Source organism: Elephas maximus, chromosome 2 (genome assembly GCF_024166365.1).
Source record: "Elephas maximus indicus isolate mEleMax1 chromosome 2, mEleMax1 primary haplotype, whole genome shotgun sequence".
NCBI classification, from domain to species: Eukaryota; Metazoa; Chordata; class Mammalia; order Proboscidea; family Elephantidae; genus Elephas; species Elephas maximus.
This window is the reverse complement of record NC_064820.1, coordinates 76238852-76261243: the sequence shown is the minus strand read 5'-3', so window position 1 is coordinate 76261243 and position 22392 is coordinate 76238852. Positions and strand designations below refer to the sequence as shown.

Here is a 22392-nt window from a genome sequence, read left to right as displayed (position 1 = left end):
GTTTCTTGCAGTAGCATTTTGTAGTTTTCTTTGTATAGGTCTTTTACGTCCCTGGTTAGATTTATTCCTAAGTATTTTATTTTTCGGGGGGCTATTATAAATGGTATTGTTTTTGTGATTTCCTTCTCGAAGTTCTCTTTGTTGATGTAGAGGAATCCAACCGATTTTTGTATGTTGATCTTATATCCTGCTACTTGGTTGAATTCTTCTATTAGTTCCAGTAGCTATATTGTTGATTCTTAGGGATTTTCTGTGTATAGGGTCATATCATCTGCAAGAAGGAATAGTTTTACTTCTTCCTTACCAATTTGAATGTGCTTTATTTCCTTTTCTTGCCTTATTGCTCTAGCTAGGACTTCCAGTACAATGTTGAATAAGAGTGGTGATAAAGGGCATCCTTGTCTGGTTCCTGTTCTCAAGGGACTGCTTATAGTCTCTCTTCATTGAGAATAATGTTGGCTGTTGGTTCCATAAAAATGTCCTTTATTATGTAGAGGAACTTCCTTTCTATTGCTATTTTGCTGAGAGTTTTTTTTTTTAAAAAAACAGGAATGGGTGTTGGACTTTACCAAATACCTTTTCTGCATCAACTGAGATGGTCATGGGATTCTTTTGTTTTACTTATGTGGTGGATTATTATATTGGTTGATTTTCTACTGTTGAACCATCTTTGCATACCTGGTATGAATCTCACTTGGTCATGATGTATTCTTTTTTTGATATATAATTCTTTTTTTAAAAAAATATATCCTCCCACACTTTCTCCATTAATGAAACCTTCCTGACCAGCCCACTCTGAAGTAATATTCTACTGTCAGCATCATTATTGAACACAATTTGCTGACTTGTAATAATGATAACACACACAAACACACAAAATATATCAATTTGGTAAAGAATAGCTTTATATAGCTAGTGGATATTTGAGAGGGAAAAAGGATATGAATATAATATCTAATTGAAAAAAATTAAATATAAAATTGAGGCGATATAATAAGCTGCATTTCTGAATTTGACCATCCCCTCCTCTGCCCTGATGTCCTTTTTGACAGCTTAAGTATTTAAGGAAGGACACAAACTGCTGAAGGCATAAGTCCTGTGATTATTTCATTTCATAGAAGAGTTATTAAACCTTCAGAGGTTTAATCAACTGTGGTATTTTTCACTCTTCCTCCTCCTTTCTTCCTTTGGGTTCAGGGAAGCACACTGCCATCTGAGGTGTCTTTAAGGCTGGCTGAGCTCACTGTGGCTGGTTCCACCCCAGCACAGCACAGGAGCCTTGGAGCTCACTGTGGTCCCTTGCCCAAATCATTCCTTTTAACTGCCATTTGTGGTGCTTCTGAGGAGTCCCTGGGTGGTACAATTGCTAAAGCACTCAACTACTAACTTAAAAGTTGGTGATTTGAACTCACCCAGAGGCAGTTTAAACTCACCCAGAGGCACCAAAGAAGAAAGCCCTGGCAATATGCTTCCAAAAGGTCACAGCCTTGAAAACTCTATGGAGCAGTTTTACTCTGCACACATGAGGTTGCCATAAGTGACTAGATAGCAACTGGCTTGGTTTGGTAGTTGCTTCTGAGACAGGGAGAAATGGGTGCCAAAAAGACTCCTTATCTCACATTCTCTTGATGCCTAAAATGCTGATTTAAGGGTTGAAGTTTGATCCCCAGCACCAACAAATGCTCTGTAAACAATGTGCAAATTCAACATAATGCTCACAGCGACAAATAACCCACAATGGTAATGTTCGCTGTTGTAAATTTCTCCACATGCAAATTAATTCATACTGATTCTGAACTGGCAACCAATGGTAATATTAATTCCTCTGATGGAGATACAACCTAAATTCACATGTAGTCTTAAAGCCACAGACAACTCTGTTCTTAAAAGCAGCTGTAACACTGCATGGTAAGAGAATCAAACAAGCAATGGCTATGTCTTGAGTACCATCTTAGGGATCAGCACAATGCAAAGTGCAACAGGAATATGAATTCCAGGCCACAAGGAGCTTATACTCTGGTTGGGAAAAACCTAACCACCGTGACGTAATCATAGTGCAATACAAGGGAACTCTGCATTTATCTCAGGGCTTGGTGGGGTGATGCAATAGGATTGTGAAAAAGAGAGATAATCGGGATGAGAGCAGAGAGGAAGAGCTTACAGGATGAAGCTAAACTTAAGTTCAGCCTGGACAAATGGAATGGATCAACAGAAAGAGCCTTAGAATATTTTTGAGTGGTAGACCAGTCTAAACAAAGGCAAAAGAAATTGGAGTTATTTTGCCTCATAGGGAGAATAGTGAAAAAACCTGGTTTGAATGGAGTTGAGAGGATTTTAGAAAGAAGAGGAATAGAGTTGGACATAATTATAAAAGACTTCGAAAATAGGTAGAGGAATACACATTCAATTTGCTCAGGTAGGAATGTGTTTAGCTGCAAGCCACGGAAATCTGCATGCATTTGCTTATCCAGCAAAGGATTCTTTTTCTTAAACAACAAAACGACGAGCACCAAGCTTGTACAGAAGGTCCATATTGATAATTTTTGTTTCTAAATTTTATTTATTTTGATGTTGTTGGGAATATACACAGCAAAACATACACCAATTCAACCATTTCTACATGTATAATTTAGTGACATTGGTTACATTGTTACATTGGAGTTGTGCAACAATTCGCACCCTCCTTTTCTGAGTTGTCCTCCCCCATTAATATAAACTCACTGCCCCCTAAGGTTCCTATCTAGTCTTTCAAGTTGCTGTTGTCAATTTGATCTCCTATAGATAGTTCTTAAAAGAGCATAATGCTCAAGGCAGACATTTTTTACTAGTTAAGCTAAACCATTGTTTGGTTTTAAAAAGACTTTAGGGAATATTTTTGGTTTAAGGTTTAAAGATTATCTCAGGGCAATAGTTTCAGGGGTTCCTACAGCCTTCATGGCTCCAGAAAGTCTGGAAAAAAGTCCCTGAGAATTTTGAAATTCTGTTCTACATTTTCCCCTTTTTGATCAGGATTCTTCCATGGAATCTTTGATCAAAATGTTCAGTAATGGTAGGCAGGTACCATTCAGTTCTTCTGGTCTCATGCCAAAGGAGGCACTTGTTCATGGAAGCGATTAGCCCCACATTCCATGTCCTCCTACTATTCCTCTGTTACTCTAGAGACAATTGTTGTGCCTTGGATGGCCACTTGCAAGCTTTTAAGACCCCAAGCGCTACTTAAGAATTAGGAAATAGAACAGAAGCACTAAACACATTATTAGGTTAATTTACTGGGATGTCCCATAAAACTATGACCCTGAACTTTCAAACCAGAACCAGATCCCATGAGGTTTTGGGTTATACCTAAGCAGCCTCAGCAGCTACTCTTTTTTTGGCCATTGTTGTAAATATTTTTATCACACAACTTTTGCCAATTCAACTTTTTACAGCTGTACAACTTACTGAAAACAATTACAGTAATTGGCTATGCAACCCCACCCTTAATCAATGAGATCTTTCCATTGCCATTAACTCCACCTTCCTCCCCTCTCCCCCTCCAAGCCTGGTAACCACTAATAACCTTTGATACTTTCCATCTCCCCCTCCACCATGGGGAGGGGGGGTTGTCATTAAGCTTGTTGCTTCATGGTTTTAATATGGCTGAACCACCTCCAGCCTCATCTTCACATTCCAGAAGGAAAGAAGAAAGGGGTGGTTTCTGCATTAGGAATAGAAAAGCTTTCCCAGAAGTCCTTAGTAGTCTTCTGCTTGTATCTCACTGGCCAAAACTGTGTCACAGGCTACCCCTAAATGAAAGGAATTCTGGTAAGGTAAGGCTACTGATTTTGTTGGGCACATTGTCACCCCAAGAAAAATCAGCATTCTGTTTCTTACGGGAGAAGAGGAAATGGATATGGGAGCACCAATTAGCAATCTCTACACACTATGTATGGCAATTTCTATACCCTATGTTCTATGGTTGTAGGTTCCTAAACATGGAGTTATCTTAGAAAAAGTAATAACTTTTTAGAAGATGGATTTGGCTTTGGTATACAAAGGATTTAGAAGGAAGGAGAAGAAAAGTTAGGAAAGGTGGATAGAAACTATTGTAAGTAATCCAGGAGTGAAGTAATGAGCACTTGGACTAGGGTCCCAGGTATAGGATGGAAAAAAGGAAAGAAGCTAACGGTCATTTCCAAGGAACAATGGGCAAGATTTTGTGACAACCACCAACAAGATATTAAGTTTTGGCAAACTGACTTCCTGGCCTTTTATTTTTCTTCTATGCATAAAGTTAACATTTGGGGTGGATGGGAGAGAACTTATTAGAAAGGAGATGTTGATAAGAAAAGAAAAAAAAATCCCAGAGTCAGAGATATGTTCAGGCAATAACAAATTCTGAAGTATTATTACATTTAAGGTAAAAAAAAAAAAAAAAAAAAAAGGCACCTGAGGTATAGAAAAAGGGACAAGTTAGCTTCAAACCTGGGAATTCTAATACGAATGTTCTTGGAAATATAAACATCGCTTTCCAGTTATAGTCTCTAAACACAACAGATAGTGGACCATTAGAGTAGCCTCCAGAATTCATCTGTGCTTAAAAAAGCAAGATGAACCAGATCGGAAAAGCAAATCACATCCTTTGATAACTAATCCTACAAACAAAAAAAGTATTCCACCTATGTGTTAGAGGATGAGTAGAAAGAGCAGGGATTCCAGGCCTTTTCTTGTAGTTTTATCTACTAGTTACGGTAAAAGAACAGAATAAAACCCTTTTAAAACTAAAAAATATTGCAGTTTGAAAATTCATCACTTAAAAATGTATTAAGTGCCAATGAAGACAGAGAGAGGTTCGGGGAGTGGTTCCTGATCTTGAGAAGATGGCCACGTTGTGGGAGAGGCAGATTATTGCCATCCCCCATGAGGAAGCTACTTAACCAACGGTGTGGGCACAGGCTGTCAAAGCTGAGAGAAGGGCGGAACTAATTCTGCCTGCGGGTTGGAACAAGCTTTGTGCTTTGACATTTTCTGGTTCTACAGGGGCATAAATAGGACCGAACTTTTGCTTTAGCCTAAAAGGGACTTTTAAGCAACTCAGCTACCTTAGGACCCTGGGGACCCTGACCTTGCCAACAGCCCAAGTGGCTTATCCATCCATAGCATCCCAGAATTCCCTCTCAGCATTAGGGAAGAGCTATGAAAAAATTCAGGGATGGGCAGTGTAGAGAAGCTGGATTAGTCATAGTTGCAGCGTGTAATTCTGTAATTACTGTGAATCTTCACATGAGACTCATTTTTATCTGGACTTCCAAAGTCAAATGTAGTTTCTTTTACTTGTGTGCATCTGGGCTTTCTTAATGCAATTAATCAAAGGTGAACCCCACTTTGCAAGTTATTGGGGCAGTTATTTATGTGAACTTGGCTTGGGATGAACGGGGGCAGGTTGAGTCAGCCAGTTATCCCTTCTTTCAGATGACACCAGAATTCTGCTTGGAATAGGGAGCAAGAGCCTAATTTTTGTCAAATAAATTCCCAAATATTGGATCCTGACAACATATAAGGCACTAGGCAAATTTCAGACTTTCTAACCAGATTAAGTTTGAAATATTGGATTATCCACCTACATAGAAAGGTGACTAGCAGCACAAGACCTCATCAATGAATGAAACATCAGACAAGTCTGATAGAATTTGGAGAAGTAAGGGATTCATTTCCAGTTCTGGAAAGAAAGGTGTCCCCTCTAAGTCTCCAGAAAGCCTCCACTGGGTTAAGTTCTCTCCATCTCCCAACTCTGCAGAGTATTGGGACCGGTCTGGCTGAGGTGTCCAATGAGAGGTGTAGAAGAAGGAAGGCAGCTGGCTGCTCAGATACACCTCATATAATAACAGTGCCTGGTGAGGCCACCACTACTCAGGATTTGGTCTGCAGGTTGGGAGATCCATAAACTAGCTCCATTTTCCAAGAGCACTCAGTTAATTGGGCTTAGGGGAAACGACTGATAAGAATGATCTAGGGACCTGAATGTCAGCACCAACGTACTGATTTACAAGGGGTGTTGTTGTTATTAGGTGCCATCGAGTTGGTTCCAACTCATAGTGGCCCTACATACAACAGAACGAAACACTGCCCAGTCCCGCGCCATCCCCACAATCTTTGTTGTGCTTGAGCCCATTGTTGCAGCCACTGTGTCAATTCATCTCGTTGAGGGTCTTCCTCTTTTTCTTTGACCCTGTACCTTACCAAGCATGGTGTCCTTCTCCAGGGACTGATCTCTCCTGACAACATGTCCAAACTATGTAAGATGTAGTCTCGCCATCCTTGTTTCTAAGGAACATTCTGGTTGTATTTCTTCCAAGATGGATTTATTCATTATTTTGGCGGTCCCTGGTATATTCAATATTCTTCACAAACACCACAATTCAAAGACGTCAATACTTCCACCTTCCTTTTTTACTGTCCAGGTTTCACATGCATATGATACAACTGAAAATACCATGGCTTGGGTCAGGTGCACCTTAGTCTTCAAGGTGACATCTTTGCTTTTCAACACTTTAAAGAGGTCTTTTGTAGCAGCTTTTCCCAATGCAATGCATCTTTTGATTTCTTGACTGCAGCTTCCATGGTTATTGATTGTTTATCCAAGTGAAATGAAATCCTTGACAACTTCAATATTTTCTTCATTTATCATGATGTTGCTTATTGGTCCAGTTGTGAAGATTTTTGTAGTCTTTATGTTGAGGTGTCCTCCATACTGAAGACTGTGGTCTTTGCTCTTCATCAGTAAGTGCTTCAAGTCCTCTTCACTTTCAGCAAGAAAGGTTGTGTTATCTACACAATGCAGGTTGTTAATGAGTCTTCCTCCAATCCTGATGCCCCATTCTTCTTCTTATAGTCCAGCTTCTCAGATTATTTGCTCAGCATACAGATCGAATAGGTATGGTGAAAGGATACAACCCTGACTCACACCTTTCCTGACTTTAAATCATGCAGTATCCTCTCGCTCTGCCTGAACAATTGCCTCTTGATCTATGTACAGGTTCCTCATGAGCACAATTAAGTGTTCTGGAATTCCCATTCTTTGCAATGATATCCATAATTTGTTATGATCCACACAGTCGAATACCTTTGCATAGTCAATAAAGTGCAGGTAAACATCTTTCTGGTATTCTCTGCTTTCAGCCAAGATCCATCGTACATCAGCAATGATATGCCTGGTTCCACATCCTCTTCTGAATCTGGCCTGAATTTCTGGAAGTTCCCTGTTGATAGAGTGCTGCAGCTGCTTCTGAATGATCTTCAGCAAAATTTTACTTGCATGTGATGTTAATGATATTGTTGATAATTTCTACATTCGGTTGGATCACCTTTCTTGTGAATAGGCATAAATATGGATCTCTTCAGTCAGTTGGCCAGGTAGCTGCCTTCCAGATTTCTTGGCATAGATGAATGAGCATTTCCAGCCCTGCATCCCTTTGTTGAAACTTCTCAATTGATATTTCATCAATTCCTGGAAACTTGCTTTTCGCCAATGCCTTCAGAGCAGCTTGGACTTCTTGCTTCAGTACCATCGGTTCCTGATCATATGTTACCTCCTGAAATGGTTGAACGCTGACCAATTCTTTTTGGTATAATGACTCTGTGTATTCCTTCCATCTTCTTTTGATGCTTCCTGCATCATTTAATATTTGCCACTTATAATCTTTCACTATCACAGCTCAAGGTTTGAATTTTTTCTTCAGTTATTTCAGCTTGAGAAAAGCTGAGCATGTTCTTCCCTTCTGGTTTTCTATCTCCAGCTCTTTGCACATGTTATCATAATACTTTACTTTGTCTTCCCGAGCTGCTCTTTGAAATCTTCTGTTCAGTTCTTTTACTTCATCATTTCTTCCTTTTGCTTTTGCTACTCGACATTCAAGAGCAAGTTTCAGAGTCTCTTCTGACATCCATTTTGGTCTTTTCTTTCTTTCCTGTCTTTTTAATGGTCTCTGCTTTCTTCACCTATGATGTCCTTGATGTCATTCCACAACTTGTCTGGTCTTTGGTCATTAGTGTACAACGCATCAAATCTATTCTGGAGATGCTCTCTAAATTCAGGTGGGATATACTTAAGGTCATACTTTGGCTGTCATGGACTTGTTCTAATTTTCTTCAGTTTCAGCTTGAAGTAGCATATGAGCAATTGATGGTCTGTTCTACACTTGGCCCCCGGTCTTGTTCTGACTGATGATACTGAGCTTTTCCATCGTCTCTTTCCACAACATGTAGTTGATTTGATTCCTGTGATTTCTATCTGGTGAGGTCCACGTGTATAGTCGCTATCTATGTTGGTGATAAAAGGTATTTGCAATGAAGAATTCATTGGTCTTGCAAAAGTCTATCATGCAATCTCCAGCATTGTTTCTCTTACTAAAGCCATATTTTCCAACTACCAATCTTTCTTCTTTGTTTCCAACTTTTGCATTCCAATCACCAGTAACTATCAATGCATCCTGATTGCATGTTTGATTAACTTCAGACTATAGAAGTTGGTAAAAAATCTTCAATTTCTTCATCTTTGGGCGTAGTGATTGGTGTGTAGATTTGAATAATAGTCGTATTAAGTGGTCTTTCGTTAGGCATATGGATATTATCCTATCACTGACAGCGTTTTACTTCAGGATAGATCTTGAAATATTCTTTTTGATGATGAATGCAATGCCATTCCTCTTCAAGTTGTCATTCCCGGCATAGTAGACCATATGATTGTCCTATTCAAAATGACCAATACTAGTCCATTTCAGCTCACCAGTGTCTAGGATATCGATGTTTGTGTGTTCGATTTCATTTTTAACAATTTCCAATTTTCTTAGATTGATACTTCATAAATTCCAGGTTCCGATTATTACTGGATGTTTGTAGCTGTTTTTTTCTCATTTTGAATCATGCCACATCAGCAAATGAAGGTCCAGAGAGCTCGACTCCAACCACATCATTAAGATCGGCTCTATTTTGAGGAGGCAGCTCTTCCCCAGTTATCTTTTGAGTGCCTTCTAACCTAGGGGGCTCATCTTCCAGCACTATATCAGATAATGTTCCACTGCTATTCTTAAGGTTCTTACTAGCTAATTCTTTCTAGAAGTAGGCTGCCGGGTCCTTCTTCCTAGTCTGTCTTAGTCTGGAATCTCAGCTAAAACCCGTCTTCCATGGGTGACCCTGCTGGTATCTGAATACTGGTGGCATAGCTTGCAGCATCAGAGCAACACACAAGCCCCCACAGTAAGACAAACTGACAGACATGTGGGGGTTACAAGGGGTAGAAGTGTATTTTCTGAAAACCAAAATGCTCTTGTCCACTGATGGTAGACTACATTTCAAAGAATGTTGGAACAATTATAGAATATTGTTTACTGAACATGCAGTCAGGGACAAAGAATTAGAAGACCTTGAAGGATAACTTAATGCACCTTTCCTGCCCCACAACAGTCCTTCTAAATAGAGTACATAGGAAAAAATGCTGGTGTCTGCCTATTTAAAATCTTCCCTTTGGCTACAGCAGGAATTAATACCATCAAATTCTTATAATCTAATTTCCCTCCTTAGATAGATAGGTAGGTAGATAGACAGACAGATAGCTGTTAAGTCAACTCTGAATCACGGTGGCTTTATGTACAACAGAATGAAATGTTGTCCTACGTCATCCTGCATGTTTGAGTCTATTGCTTCAGTTATTGTGGCGATCCACCTCCCCAAAGGCTCTCCCTTGCCCTCGCTGGGAGGGCAGCAAACCTGATGTCCTCCTCCAGCAATTGATCCTGATAAAGCAAGCGGGTCAGGTATTTTTTTTTATTGTGATCCATAGGGTTTTTTTGGCTAATTTTTGGAAGTAGATCACCAGGCCTTTCCTCCTAGCCTGTCTTAATCTGGAAGCTCTGCTGAAAACCTGTCCACCAGGGATGACCCTGCTGGTATTGGAAATACTGTTGGCCTAGCTTCCAAATGTCACAGCAATATGGGAGCCACCAAAGTACAACAAACTGACAGATGGATAGTGACCTTTTATATGCCATATGCATATCATTGTACACATTCCATAGACATGAATCAATTCGGTTTTAGAGAGTGAAGTCTGATCACTTTGGCTGTTGTTGGATATTTCCCAAAATCCTCAGTTATATTTTTTATAATGAGGTCAAAGTAGCATTTTTTATGTATTTCTTTTATATTTTTAAACTTATTTTCAATTTACACGCAGTAGAATTCACCCTTTGAGTTCCTCAAGTTTGACAAATGCAAAGTTGCATGACCACCACCACCACAATGAAGGTATTTTTATCACCCTCAAAAAATATTCCTTCATGCTACTCCCTCGAGTTACACTTTTGAAATAGTTTCCTTCCACAGATGACTAACCTCATCCATTATGTGTTGATTCTTACTTCTGCTAGAAGAGAGCCATCTTTTCTGGCATTATCTACCATTTCTGAGGCCCACCACACTGAACATGCTGTCATTACCAGACATAGGTAAAATGAAGCTTTCTAACACATGTGTGTGTTTGCTTAGCTAGACATCTGTGTGTCAAGTTTACTTGATCTGTGAACATAAAACAATCCACGTATATTCTAAGGGCATTTCCCCCAAAGGAAGCTGGAGAAAAATTCTAGCATTCCAGTTGAAGCTCCATCTATGAGATATATGTTAGCTCTGAAGGTTGGGGAAGAGAACTGCTAAGTCATATCTACGATTCATTTCCTTCCTTTTAGATGAGTCACGAGGGCAGAGATAACTCCAAGAGACTAGCAGCTGTTTCAGAACTCAAGTAATTATATTCATTCCTGCTTTCCAGAAACTAGACCCAGATATGAAGTACTTAAGAGAAAAAGTTAACTTTCCTAAATTAAACCTACATTCATTTTAACCTATACAAGTTAGCAGCTGAATTTTTTTAAGCGCTTTTAAAAGTATATATAAAAATGGCACATACCCATGCTCATTATCAACAATTCAAACACTACAACACTAAACTTGACTTCTATTACGTTATATCCTGGTAGTATTTAGGAGTTTAAAAAAAAATTAATGTGAATTCACTTGACTATTTCACATGTGAACAGTTTTTGTCACTAGTTAATATTTTGCGACCACCTAGAGGACTCATCCCATGCGACGGGCTGACAGATAACTTTTTATAACAAAATGGGAGGAATTTGGGTTTATAAAATAAGATGGGGGCCAGATGTGCACTCTGGAAGGGCCTTGGGATATGGGGTCTGGCTACCACCAGGGATCTGGTCAGCCCTTCTTGGCTGTACCACTGACCCAGGGAGTGACAAGGCAGACCACTCAATTGCTTTGAGAAGATATTGATCTGTCTGCCAGATGCATACAGTGACTCTTCTATTCCTGCCAATCTCAGGAATGCAAGACTAAATCATTACTTGCCAAATATCTGTAGATGAATAACTCAACAGTACAACTACATATATATTAAGACAATTGTGTTGAATCATTAGAACACTTAATTCTAAGACTCAAAGAGTTTCCAGCTGTTAACCCAAATCCAGAAAGAACCAGGTGATCCAATAAAATTCACTTCAGAGGAGTCTTACAAGGTCTCTTTGTATTATCAGAGAGAGTAATTATCAGTCCATAAGTATTGTACCTGCTTTCCTGTTAGCCCCCCACAACTTCTCTTACCATTGAGTGCCATTCTCACACTTTTCCTCAGCTCTCACCTGAGAGCACAGCACCATGGTGGACCACAGAAGCAAACTGTCCTCAGATTAAAAAGAAAGCCTGTGTCTCCAATAGTAAAATGGAACATTTTGCAATAAAACATTGGGAAGCTTCAAAGAATAAATACTATGTTCTCTCTTTTTCACGTGAGAGTGGCTGTTCTTGGTGAATTTCAGTTTGAACAGAAATCAGTGTCATGGAGTAGAGATAAGAAGACCTGCCCCTGACGTGCTGACTCACTGTGGCTCTTCGAAGAGCATTTACCAGAATGACTTTCGATTCGAATGAGAACCACAAAATACCAGTAATTTTATCTGGGGAATGATTATATTTTGGTGCCGTAGGTGAATTCCCAATCAAAGGGCATTATTAGAAATATTTTTTTTCCATATTAAATGTGTTTCATCTTGGTTAGGCCTTGCTTTTCTAATTAGCCCTTAGGGTTCAAAGAGGATTGTTTTTAAAATCCATTCCTGCTTCATTTCGTTGTAAGTAACTCTCATGGTAATGCCTATCAAGGAAGACACCCTGAATCCCAGATTCCTTTAACACAGATCAAACCCAATCTTTTCTCCCTCAAGCTCTTGTTGTTGTCGTCAGTTGCTGTTGAGCAGATTCGAAATCATGGGAACCCCATTTGTTACAGAGAACTGCTCCATAGCATTGTTTTAGCTGTAATCTTCATGGAAGTGTATTGCCAGGCCTTTCTTCAATGGTGCCACTAGATGAATCGAACCACCAACCTTTAGGTTAGCAGTCGAGTGCAAACCATTTGTACTGCCCAGGCAGGGACCTGAAAGCTTCCTGATTGATAGCCTATTGGGTTTGGTGATCTTTGTAGAAAGCCAGGGACCTTAGAATATTATCTGACCATAGCAGTGAACATTTATGATTATTCTAAAGCCTTATCTCCTTCATTACCACAAAGGGTAGAGAGCTGCTAGCTTCCCAAATGTTTCGTGTAGGTTAGAAGAGTGCAGGGTGACCATCCATTCTTGGTTTACATTTCACATTCTCAATCTGGGGCCGTTCTTTTTACCCCTACAGCGCTTTTGACTTTTTAGGGATCTGTTTTCTGACTGAGTTGTAGAACTTTGTGATGCTTTGAGGTTGGCTCCTTAACATTAGTGTAGTTAGGATTTAAGGTTTACCTTGAATCTGAGAGTCAGTTCGGAAAATACTGCCCTTGGAAATCGAGGAGGGTAAGCAACAGCACACACAAAGTGTGAGTATCGAGATCTCCCACAGTAACTAACTGGAGAACTTGTTAGCGTGTTGCTGATCCGATGGCAACACACTAGTCATCAACCCAAACCAACCAACCCCAAAGTCACCAAGAAGCCCTCAGTCTAAATAATGCAAGAGACAATTGTACATTTAAAGTTCCACATGGAGACTTTAAAAACAAGAACCATTCAGTTATTCTCATCTCACAGCAGTTCACTAAGCTTCTGCTTTGTGCTGGGCCCCATTCTAGGCACTGCAGATACAGCAGTGAGAAAGCTGGACCCAATCCCTGCTCTCATGGTCTAGCAGGAATTCCAATAGCTGGCTTGTCAGTGTCGACCCAGCGCTGTCCCAGCATCTGAGACAGGTCTCACAGTCAGGTCCTTCTGCCTCTAGAAAGATTGTTGTTGTTGTTAGGTGCCATTGAGTTAGTTCCGACTCATAGTGACTCTATGTACAACGGAACAAAACGTTGGGTGGTTCCACACCATCCTCATAGTTGTTGTTATGCTTAAGCCTGTTGTTGCAGCCACTGTGTCAATCTATCTCCTTGAAGGTCTTCCTCTCTTTCGATGACCCTCTGTCAAGCATGATGTCCTTCTCTAGGGACTAATCCCTCCTGATAACATGTCCAAAGTATGTGAGATGTAATCTTGCCATCCTTACTTCTAAGGAGCTTTCTGGTTGTACTTCCTCCAAGGCAGATTTGTTCATTCTTTGGCAGTCCATGTTCAATATTCAGTATTCTTTGCCAACACCACAATTCAAAGGCATCAATTCTTCTTTGGTCTTCCTTATTCATTGTTCAGCTTTCGCACGCATATGCAGCGATTGAGAACACCACGGCTTAGGGCAGGTGCACCTTAGTCCTTAAAGTGACGTCTTTGCTTTATAACACTTTAAAGAGGTCTTTTGCAGCAGATTTTCCCAATGTCCCATGCATTTTCAGTTCGTCGTACTGTAGGGGCTTGTGTGTTACTGTGATACTGGAAGCTGGGCCACCAGTATTCAAATACTATAAGGTCCACCCATGGTGGACAGGTTTCAGTGGGGCTTCCAGACTGACAGACTAGAAGAAGGACCTGGTGGTCTACTTCTGAAAAAAACTAGCTACTGATAAACCTTAAGAATAGCAGTGGAACATTGTCTGATACAGTGCTGGAAGATGAGCACTTCAGGTTGGAAGGCACTCAAAAGACTGGTGAAGCGCTGCCTCCTCAAAGTAGAGTCATCCTTGATGTGGATGGAGTCAAGCTTTCGGGACCTCCATCTGCTGATGTGGTGTGACTGAAATGAGAAGAAACAGCTGCAAACATGGCAACTGAGCTCTTAACCACTGTACCACCAGGGTTCCACATTAATAACAGGAATGTGGAATGTATGAAGTATGAATTCAGGAAAATTGGAAATCATCAAAAATGAAGTAAAACACATAAACATTGATATCCTAGGCATTAATGAGCTGAAATTGACTGGTATTGGCCATTTTGAATTGGAAAATCATATCTATGGTCTCTAGAAAGGTAGCCTCTGATATTAGAGCAGGGACAATTCTTCAGCTTCCCATAAAACCAGTTGCCATCAAGTTGATTCCAACTCATGGTAACCCCACGTGTGTTAGAGTAGAACTGTGCTCTACTGCGTTTTCAATGGCTGATTTTTCAGAAGTAGACTGCCAGACCTTTCTTCTGAGGTACTTCTGGGTGGTTTTGAACCTCCAACCTTTTGGTTAGCAGCTGAGCTCGTTAACAATTTATACCACCTAGGGTTCTTCAGCTTCCAATAGACCTACTACAGTGGCTCACAAGACCACCCAATCCCTTTTTCTTGGACTGTCTACACATCAAAACTTTCTGTTATTAATGTGGGCTTGCAGATATCTCAGGGTTATGCAGCGGTTAAGCCCTTGGCTACTAAGCAGAAGGTCAGCAGTTCAAGTTCAGCAGGTACTCCTTGGAACCCTATGCTCAGTTCTACTCTGTCCTATAGGGTCGCTATGAGTCAGAATCAACTCAACAGCAATAGGTTCAGTTTGGTTGGCAGATATCTCAACTACAGGAAATAAAGCCATAGAGCAGGGATAAGAATATTTCTAAGCTGGGAGGTTTATCTCCGTGCTGAATGAATAAACTCATCCTGGCCTTATCCATTGACCTCTTTGTGCTTGGTTCACATTCACAGCTATGACAAGACCAACTTGGTGTAAAAGGATAAAGTCTCGGACTTGCAAAACAGAGGCCAGATGCCAGTCAGTGGTGACCAAGAGCTTCGGCTTGAAAACATCAGCCTGCCTCAGTCCGTTGATCTTCACCTGAACCTTTCTCTTTCGACCACTCTTTCTTACCCCTCAAAGTCACCACACTGTCTAGGATTAATGCACTTTCCCATACACATCCATTTTAAGTCTCTAACACTGCTATGCGATAAAACCCCATTCCGTGGATCTGAAAATTAAATTTCAAAATTAAGTTGCTCAACCTCCCAGAGCTGCTAACGCTAAGTCAGAATTTACACACAGCTCCTCAGACTTTTTTTTTTTTTTCCTCAGACTCCAAGCCGAGGCTCTTTCCACTATCCCAAAGCTGTCTACTTAAAAAATTTCAGTTCTTCTTTCTTTTTACATATTTTTTTTCAAAACAGACTGGTGGGGAACTGTCTCACAACCTGCCAGCCTTCTTCAGGGGCTCTGAAAGCAGCACAGATTACTGGCTCAGGGACGGCCTGCGGCCGGGTCCCCCACCTCCACGAGCTTGGAGCTCTCCTTCAAACCGGATTCTGGGCAGAGCCGCTCCCGCACTGAACTCCTGTAGCTGTCATGGGTGCCTGTGGGGTTATTTTTAGAACTAGGGGGAGGGGAGCGTGTGGGTGGCACACACTGAGGTTTTCAAGGAGTCTATAAATACTTTTGCTGAGGCCACCCAGAGTTTTAACTCAACTGATTTCAAGATAAATTATCTCCTGAGGGTAATTCCTCACTCTTCCCTTCAACACCCTCCATCCTCGATATGTGTGTGTGTGTGTGTATATCTTTTTTTTTTTTAACCCCACCTAGGGCTTCTCCTTATCACCCCATGCTCAAAGACAGACAGGGATATTAATAACTAGCAGTAGCCAAGGCTGAGGTATCTCTCAAGAAGACCAGGGGAAGCAGATCTCATTCCCCTTGGCATCCAAAGGGATGGGAGATGGTCTTTAAAATCTTTATGCAGGAAGAGACTCCTGATTTAAAGGTCTGGAAAAAATGTCCACAGATAGATTCCAATGTGTTTTTAAACCTCCTGGGTTATTCTCCAGCAGTCAGGCTACTACTTCAGGGGTGGCAGAATCATTACATGTACAAGTCAGAAGCAGGGGAAATTAATTTCATGACATTAAAATCATGGGGAAATTAAAATGTACACATGCACAGTCTGCAGCTTTGTCACTGGGGGGACATAATCTTTTTACGTTAAAAACACGTCATCTCTGTTCATCAATGTTTCTTTGCTTTACTAGGTCAATGGTGATAAAATAAAAATGCGAACGCTGGAAGTAAATATGTTTTTGAAATTAGCATTATATATTAGAAGTGCCTCGCCTAATATATTAAAATGAGTCAATTATTAGATTATGTCACAGTTAAAAAAAAAAATTTGAACAAAGGCAGCAATAATGTGCACAATCCAAAATACCTTCAGTTTCAAAATCAGTGGTAACATTCCTTTCCAAGTAGGTAATTTTCCAGGAGAAGATACAGCATATGGTATAAAGATACCAGACCTCATTAGTCATGCATTTTCAAGCACCTTCTTAACAATAAAATATATGAGAGATTCAATAAGTTCTGGCTCCTGTTGTAACATGTCTCCCTTTTTTTTTTTTTTTTTACTACTTCTCAAATCAAGCTCCTAAAGTGAACTGAGGCATCATGTAAATTCTGACTTTGTGTTAGCAGCTGCCCTTTGTAATTCAGATCAGAACTAGCAGAGAACCAGTTTGCTGTGAGTTTGCCTAGTCACTTATAACCCTGAACACTTTTCTCAAGTCTACGCAGACCTTTTGCTAACAGAAACTTATCTCCAAAGTGGTTATAAAACCAACTGTGGCCAAAATGAGATTCCAGAGAAAGGATCTGTCATTTTCTTTCTCTATTTCAATAGGACACATTTAGCTTTGTCTGAGAGCCAGTTATCCTGTATATGCAACAAATTCTTGGACCAGGGCCACACCCTCTATAACTCTATGTGAATTTAGGGATAAGGACCTGCTAACTGCAAGCCAAGAGCCAATATCATGACCATGAAAAACTGTCCAACAGCCTCAGCTGTCCTCATCCATGTGTTGGTCCTTCCTCTCTTATAGCAGCAGCACTGCTATGCTCACTTTCATATCATCCCACACTCCTCCCAGTTTTGTAAAGCTAGACATTTTCCTCCAAGTGCCTGGTCCTTCAGGCAGCAGTGGTAGAAGACCTTGCATTTCAGCAAGAATTTTAGGAGGAAGTAGGAGAAGAGTGAGACCCAAGGCTCTGGCCCTTAATTAGAAAGCCCCAGATCCATGGAAAGCAAGCCAAGGCTCTCTTCCCACTCACATAAACACAAAGCAAACATTAACCAACATTGTTTCTTAGCTTTCTGAAAATTTCACTAACAGCTTTAAATAATGCCCAGATATTCACATAATAAAGCATTTCCTACTAATGGCGACCTCATGTGTATCAGAGTAGAACTGTGCTCCATAGGGTTTACGATGGCTGATTTTTTTTGAAGTAGATCGACAGGTCTTTCTCTTGAGATGCCTCTAGATGGACTCAACCCTCCGCCCTTTTGGTTACTAGCCAAGTGCATAAACTGTTTGCACCAACCAGGGACTTTATCACAGTATACATATTTTCCCCTCAATTCTACTGTTTGTGTTTGAACTTGGTAATTACAAATACAAAAAGTCCAATTTTGTTCAATTATGCTGCAGTTTACAAACTTCTCATAAGGACATACATGCAATTTGGGAATGTCTGGGTACTTTTAAAAACTGTATTACCTGACCAAGGGCTATAACAAATCACTGGAATGTGTTGGCCCTCTCACCCCTGGGGCCTTCATTCTGTGCTGCCCAGCTTATAGCCACTCCTAGTGGCCAGAATCCTGAGTTTGTCCACAACTCTACCCAGCCTTGTCTCCAGTGGCCCTAGGCTGGGCATTACACCAGGCCAGACAGACTGGCTCCATGGGAGCTTCTCATGATCACAGGGGGCTAATTCCACTCAAACTCAGAGGACTTAGGTAGAAACAGACTCTCACAGAAACGTGGAGCCAGCCACGTGGTTCATTCCACCATTGTCTCTGTGAGAAAGATAGAAAAACATCAAGGAGACATGGGAGAGACAACATGGCCCTGGTTTAGACTCCAGCCTCACACTGTCCCCCAGGCAGGCCTGATGCAGTCACCAGGACACAGTAGCTGGCTCAGCAAGGGCAGAGGAACTGTGAGGACTGCAAGAGTCATCCAAAGTCCATGCTTAACACCTGCCTGAGGGGAGAGACCCAAGTGCAGTTTGAGAAATTCAGAATCTGGGCATTTGTCTCCTGACACTGCTTTGGGTTGAGGATTAGAAGGTATAAACTGCCAAGATGTCTTTACAACATTGGTTTGCCCAATATGCTTTTCTTAATCATGTGAGTCTCTTCCACTCAATACTGCTCAGCAGCACACCTTAGTCAGGGTGGATACTCAGAAAATGTTACGTTGAGTTAAGCGTTAAAGTCCCTTCTCTTCCAGCAGCTAAAGCTCCAAGTAAGGGAATAAAAGTGGAAATTAGTTCCTTTGTAGAAGAAAGGACCATAAAAGACATATATATTACCGTCGTTGTTGTTCATTGTTGTTGGATGCCATCGAATCTATTTCAACTCATAGTGACCCCGTGTGACAGAGTAGAACTGTCCCATAGAGTTTTCTAGGCTGTAATCTTTACAGAAGCAGATTGCTTGCTACGTCTTTATCCCAAATAGATGCTGGGTGTGTTTGAACCACCAACCTTTCGGTCAGTAGCCAATTGCTTAACCATTGCACCACCCGGGCTCCTTAAATCACTATTAAGAGATGCAAATATATCTCAGATAAGTCACAACAGAACGTGTCCCACTGAGTAGCTTTGTGACTTAAGCATGTCACTTACCTCTCTGGACCTTCGTACCCTCATCTTAAATGGGAACAGTGATCAGATGAGCACCCAACTTTCATTCCAATCAAGTCCACTCACATCTCCCACTCTCCAGCATGAGTCTGTGGATTTACACTGGAAGCCTCTTTGAATCAGCTGGTGTCCCTGTTCCGGGAGGCCAGTGCTTTCCACATTAGGAACTGGGTTCCCAAGGGGAGAGCAAAGTGACATTTTGAACATTCCTGGGGCAAACGAAGGGTCAATTACTTTTCATAAATTCATACTGAGCCCATCTAGCCCAAGTCCTTAAGGGAATGAGATTTTTTTTCTTTTAAAACAATGTTTCTTTCTCTTTAAAGGAAACTTGCCAAGGATGCAGAAGGAAATGAAGATGATCAAAGATGAGGATGTGCATTTCAATCTGGGTGTGAAGAGGGCCCCCTCCTTTCCCCACTGCCTGCAGCCGGTGGCCGCCCAGGGTAAAGCCCCCCAAAGACACCCCTTCCCAGAGGCTCTCCGGGGGCCTTTCTCCCAGTTTCGGTATGAACCTCCTCCAGGAGACCTAGACGGATTCCCCGGCGTCTTCGAAGGAGGAGGGTCTCGGAAACGGAAGAGCATGCCCATCAAGATGCCCTATAGCCACCCTGAGGAAGAAGCCCCTCTTGCCCTCCACTCTGAGGAGAACAAAAACCAGGGCCCTCCGAACCTCCCGTTGCTGTTCCCGCAGCCCCCGCGCCCCAAGTATGACTCCCAGATGATCGACCTGTGCAACATGGGCTTCCAGTTCTGCCGCACCCTGGAACACCTGGGGGCCAAATCCATCAAGCAGGAGCCCATTAAGCCCAGTGCCGTGTGGGCCCAGCCAACATCCCCTCCGTTCCTGCCCACACCCTACCCCTATTACCCCAAAGTCCACCCGGGCCTCATGTTCCCCTTCTTCATGCCCTCCTCCTCCCCTTTCCCCTTCAGCCGGCACACCTTCCTGCCCAAGCAGCCCCCGGAGCCGCTGCTGCCACGGAAAGCTGAGCCCCAGGAGAGTGAGGAAACCAAGCAGAAGGTGGAGAGGGTGGACGTGAACGTGCAGATCGACGACAGCTACTACGTGGACGTGGGTGGGGCGCAGAAGCGCTGGCAGTGCCCCACCTGCGAGAAGTCCTACACCTCCAAGTACAACTTGGTGACCCACATCCTGGGCCACAGCGGGATCAAGCCGCACGCGTGCTCTCGCTGCGGGAAGCTCTTCAAGCAGCTCAGTCACCTGCACACCCACATGCTGACCCACCAGGGCACCCGGCCCCACAAGTGCCAGGTGTGCCACAAGGCCTTCACGCAGACCAGTCACCTGAAGCGTCACATGATGCAGCACAGCGAGGTGAAGCCGCACAACTGCCGCGTCTGCGGCCGCGGCTTCGCCTACCCCAGCGAGCTCAAGGCGCACGAGGCCAAGCACGCTGGCGGGCGGGAGAACATCTGTGTGGAGTGCGGCCTCGACTTCCCCACCCTGGCCCAGCTGAAGAGGCACCTCACCACGCACCGGGGCCCCATCCAGTACAGCTGCTCTGAGTGCGACAAGACCTTCCAGTACCCGAGCCAGCTGCAGAACCACATGATGAAGCACAAAGACATCCGGCCCTACATCTGCTCCGAGTGTGGCATGGAGTTCGTGCAGCCCCACCACCTCAAGCAGCACTCCCTCACCCACAAGGTGAGGTGGGGATCCCCACCCAGGAGAGGGGGCTGGCTGCGCCGAGGGTATAATGAGCAGAGCCCTGGCGACCTGAACCGTTCTCCCAATTGTGACGCTGGGGGATTGTGTAGTCCTGAGCAGGAGGCTTCTTCTCTGAGCCGAGTGTCCATCCTCGCCTTAAATGGGGGAAATGAAGAAATTATTTAAGTCCTTTCCCTACCAAGGAGTCCCTGGGTGGTGCAAAAGGTTAACACACTGGGCTGCTAGTGGAAAGGGCGGAGCTTCGAGTCCAACCAGAGGCACTTTGGAAAGAAGCCTGGGATCTACTTTCAAAAACTCAGCCACTGAAAACCCTATGGAGCACAGTTCTACTCTGATACACACATGGGGTTGCCATGAGTCGGAATCTACTCCAGGACAACTGGCTTCCTTACCTAGCTTTCTAAAGTCTGAGTTAGCCCGTGATCTGGGGATAGTGCAGACATCCGATAAATAATGAGACATTTTGTATAAGAGTGTGAAGAGGGATGAAGAAAAACAGCTGGTAGTTGTGTCATTGCTTCCTAGCACCCCTCCTAGAATCCCTATAATTCTGTTTTTAGAAACTTCATCTAGGTGACCCTGCTGGGAAAATGTGTCATCAGACCCTATATACCCAAGACCATTCTGTCCTTAGCTACATCAGCCAGAGCCTTCTTCTAGAGAATTCTCTTCACCTTTTGCTGTTGAGGCAGTGGCTACCGTTTGGTTTGTTTTCTCTGTCAGTTGTGAGACCTGCTTCATGTGCAGGTGGCCTTGAGGGAAGGAGAGCCTGGCCCAAGCGCAGCAGGAACTGCGGTTCCCTGAGTTGAGCCTGGTTGGGTGTAGTACCCTGTGGTTTGTATTGTAGGAGGCATAAGAAAGCATCCTTCTCTGGTTGGTTTGGTTTTGTCTTTCCTGGGCTCAGGTCTTCAAGGAGAAATATAAGTCCAAGGGCCTAAAATTTGACTAGTTTGGAACCAAATCTCTGGTGTCTTTCAGGGTGAAACAAGGCCCTAGTAGTATCCCTGAAATTCTACCTCCCTAAGCTGAACCCTGGCAGAGCAGTGATTAAGTGCTATGGCTGCTAACCAAAAGATCAGCAGTTCGAATCCACTAGGCGCTTCTTGGAAACTCTATGGGGCAGTTCTACTCTGTACTGTAGGGTCACTATGAGTTGAAATCGACTAGACAGCACTGGTTTTGTTTTTGTTTTTGTTTTTTTAAGCTGACTTAGGTCTGCTTTGAGCTTCCCAGAGGGGAGTTTTGACCTACTCACCTCTATCCTCACACCCTTGATCGCAAGTGATTTTCTTGGCAGTAGAGACTTCTAGCAAGCCAGAGTTTTTAAAACATTCTCTAATTCTGAAAGGCCAGGGGAGGACATTGTCCAGCCGAGATAACATTTCTGCTGTGCGATAATGGGTTTCATTTGTTAAGTCAGGACAAAGCACAGGGCATTTTCTGGCTCTGCAGCAGAGACAAAATGTGTGGCTGCCTTACAGGCTCTGCACAAACTGCTCCTGCCCTGTATTTACCAAAGGCACCTGGAGATGCCATGCAAGGGGGAGTTACCATGCCACATCCAGGAACCATCAACAAAGAACCTAGACTGAGATGCAGCCAC

At 42.6% G+C, this 22392-nt stretch overlaps 1 protein-coding gene across 3 annotated transcripts in view; it reads left to right on the top strand.

The window, feature by feature from the left end:
* The window catches only part of ZNF366 (zinc finger protein 366), an 83085-nt gene that overhangs the window by 39662 nt on the left and 21031 nt on the right, over positions 1-22392 (top strand). For all 3 annotated transcript variants that reach the window (XM_049865360.1, XM_049865350.1, XM_049865370.1), the window contains one exon: positions 19420-20765. In XM_049865360.1, the coding sequence (XP_049721317.1) occupies positions 19434-20765 (1332 nt within the window). In that variant the 5' untranslated portion in view covers positions 19420-19433. The remainder of the gene's footprint in view (positions 1-19419; positions 20766-22392) is intronic.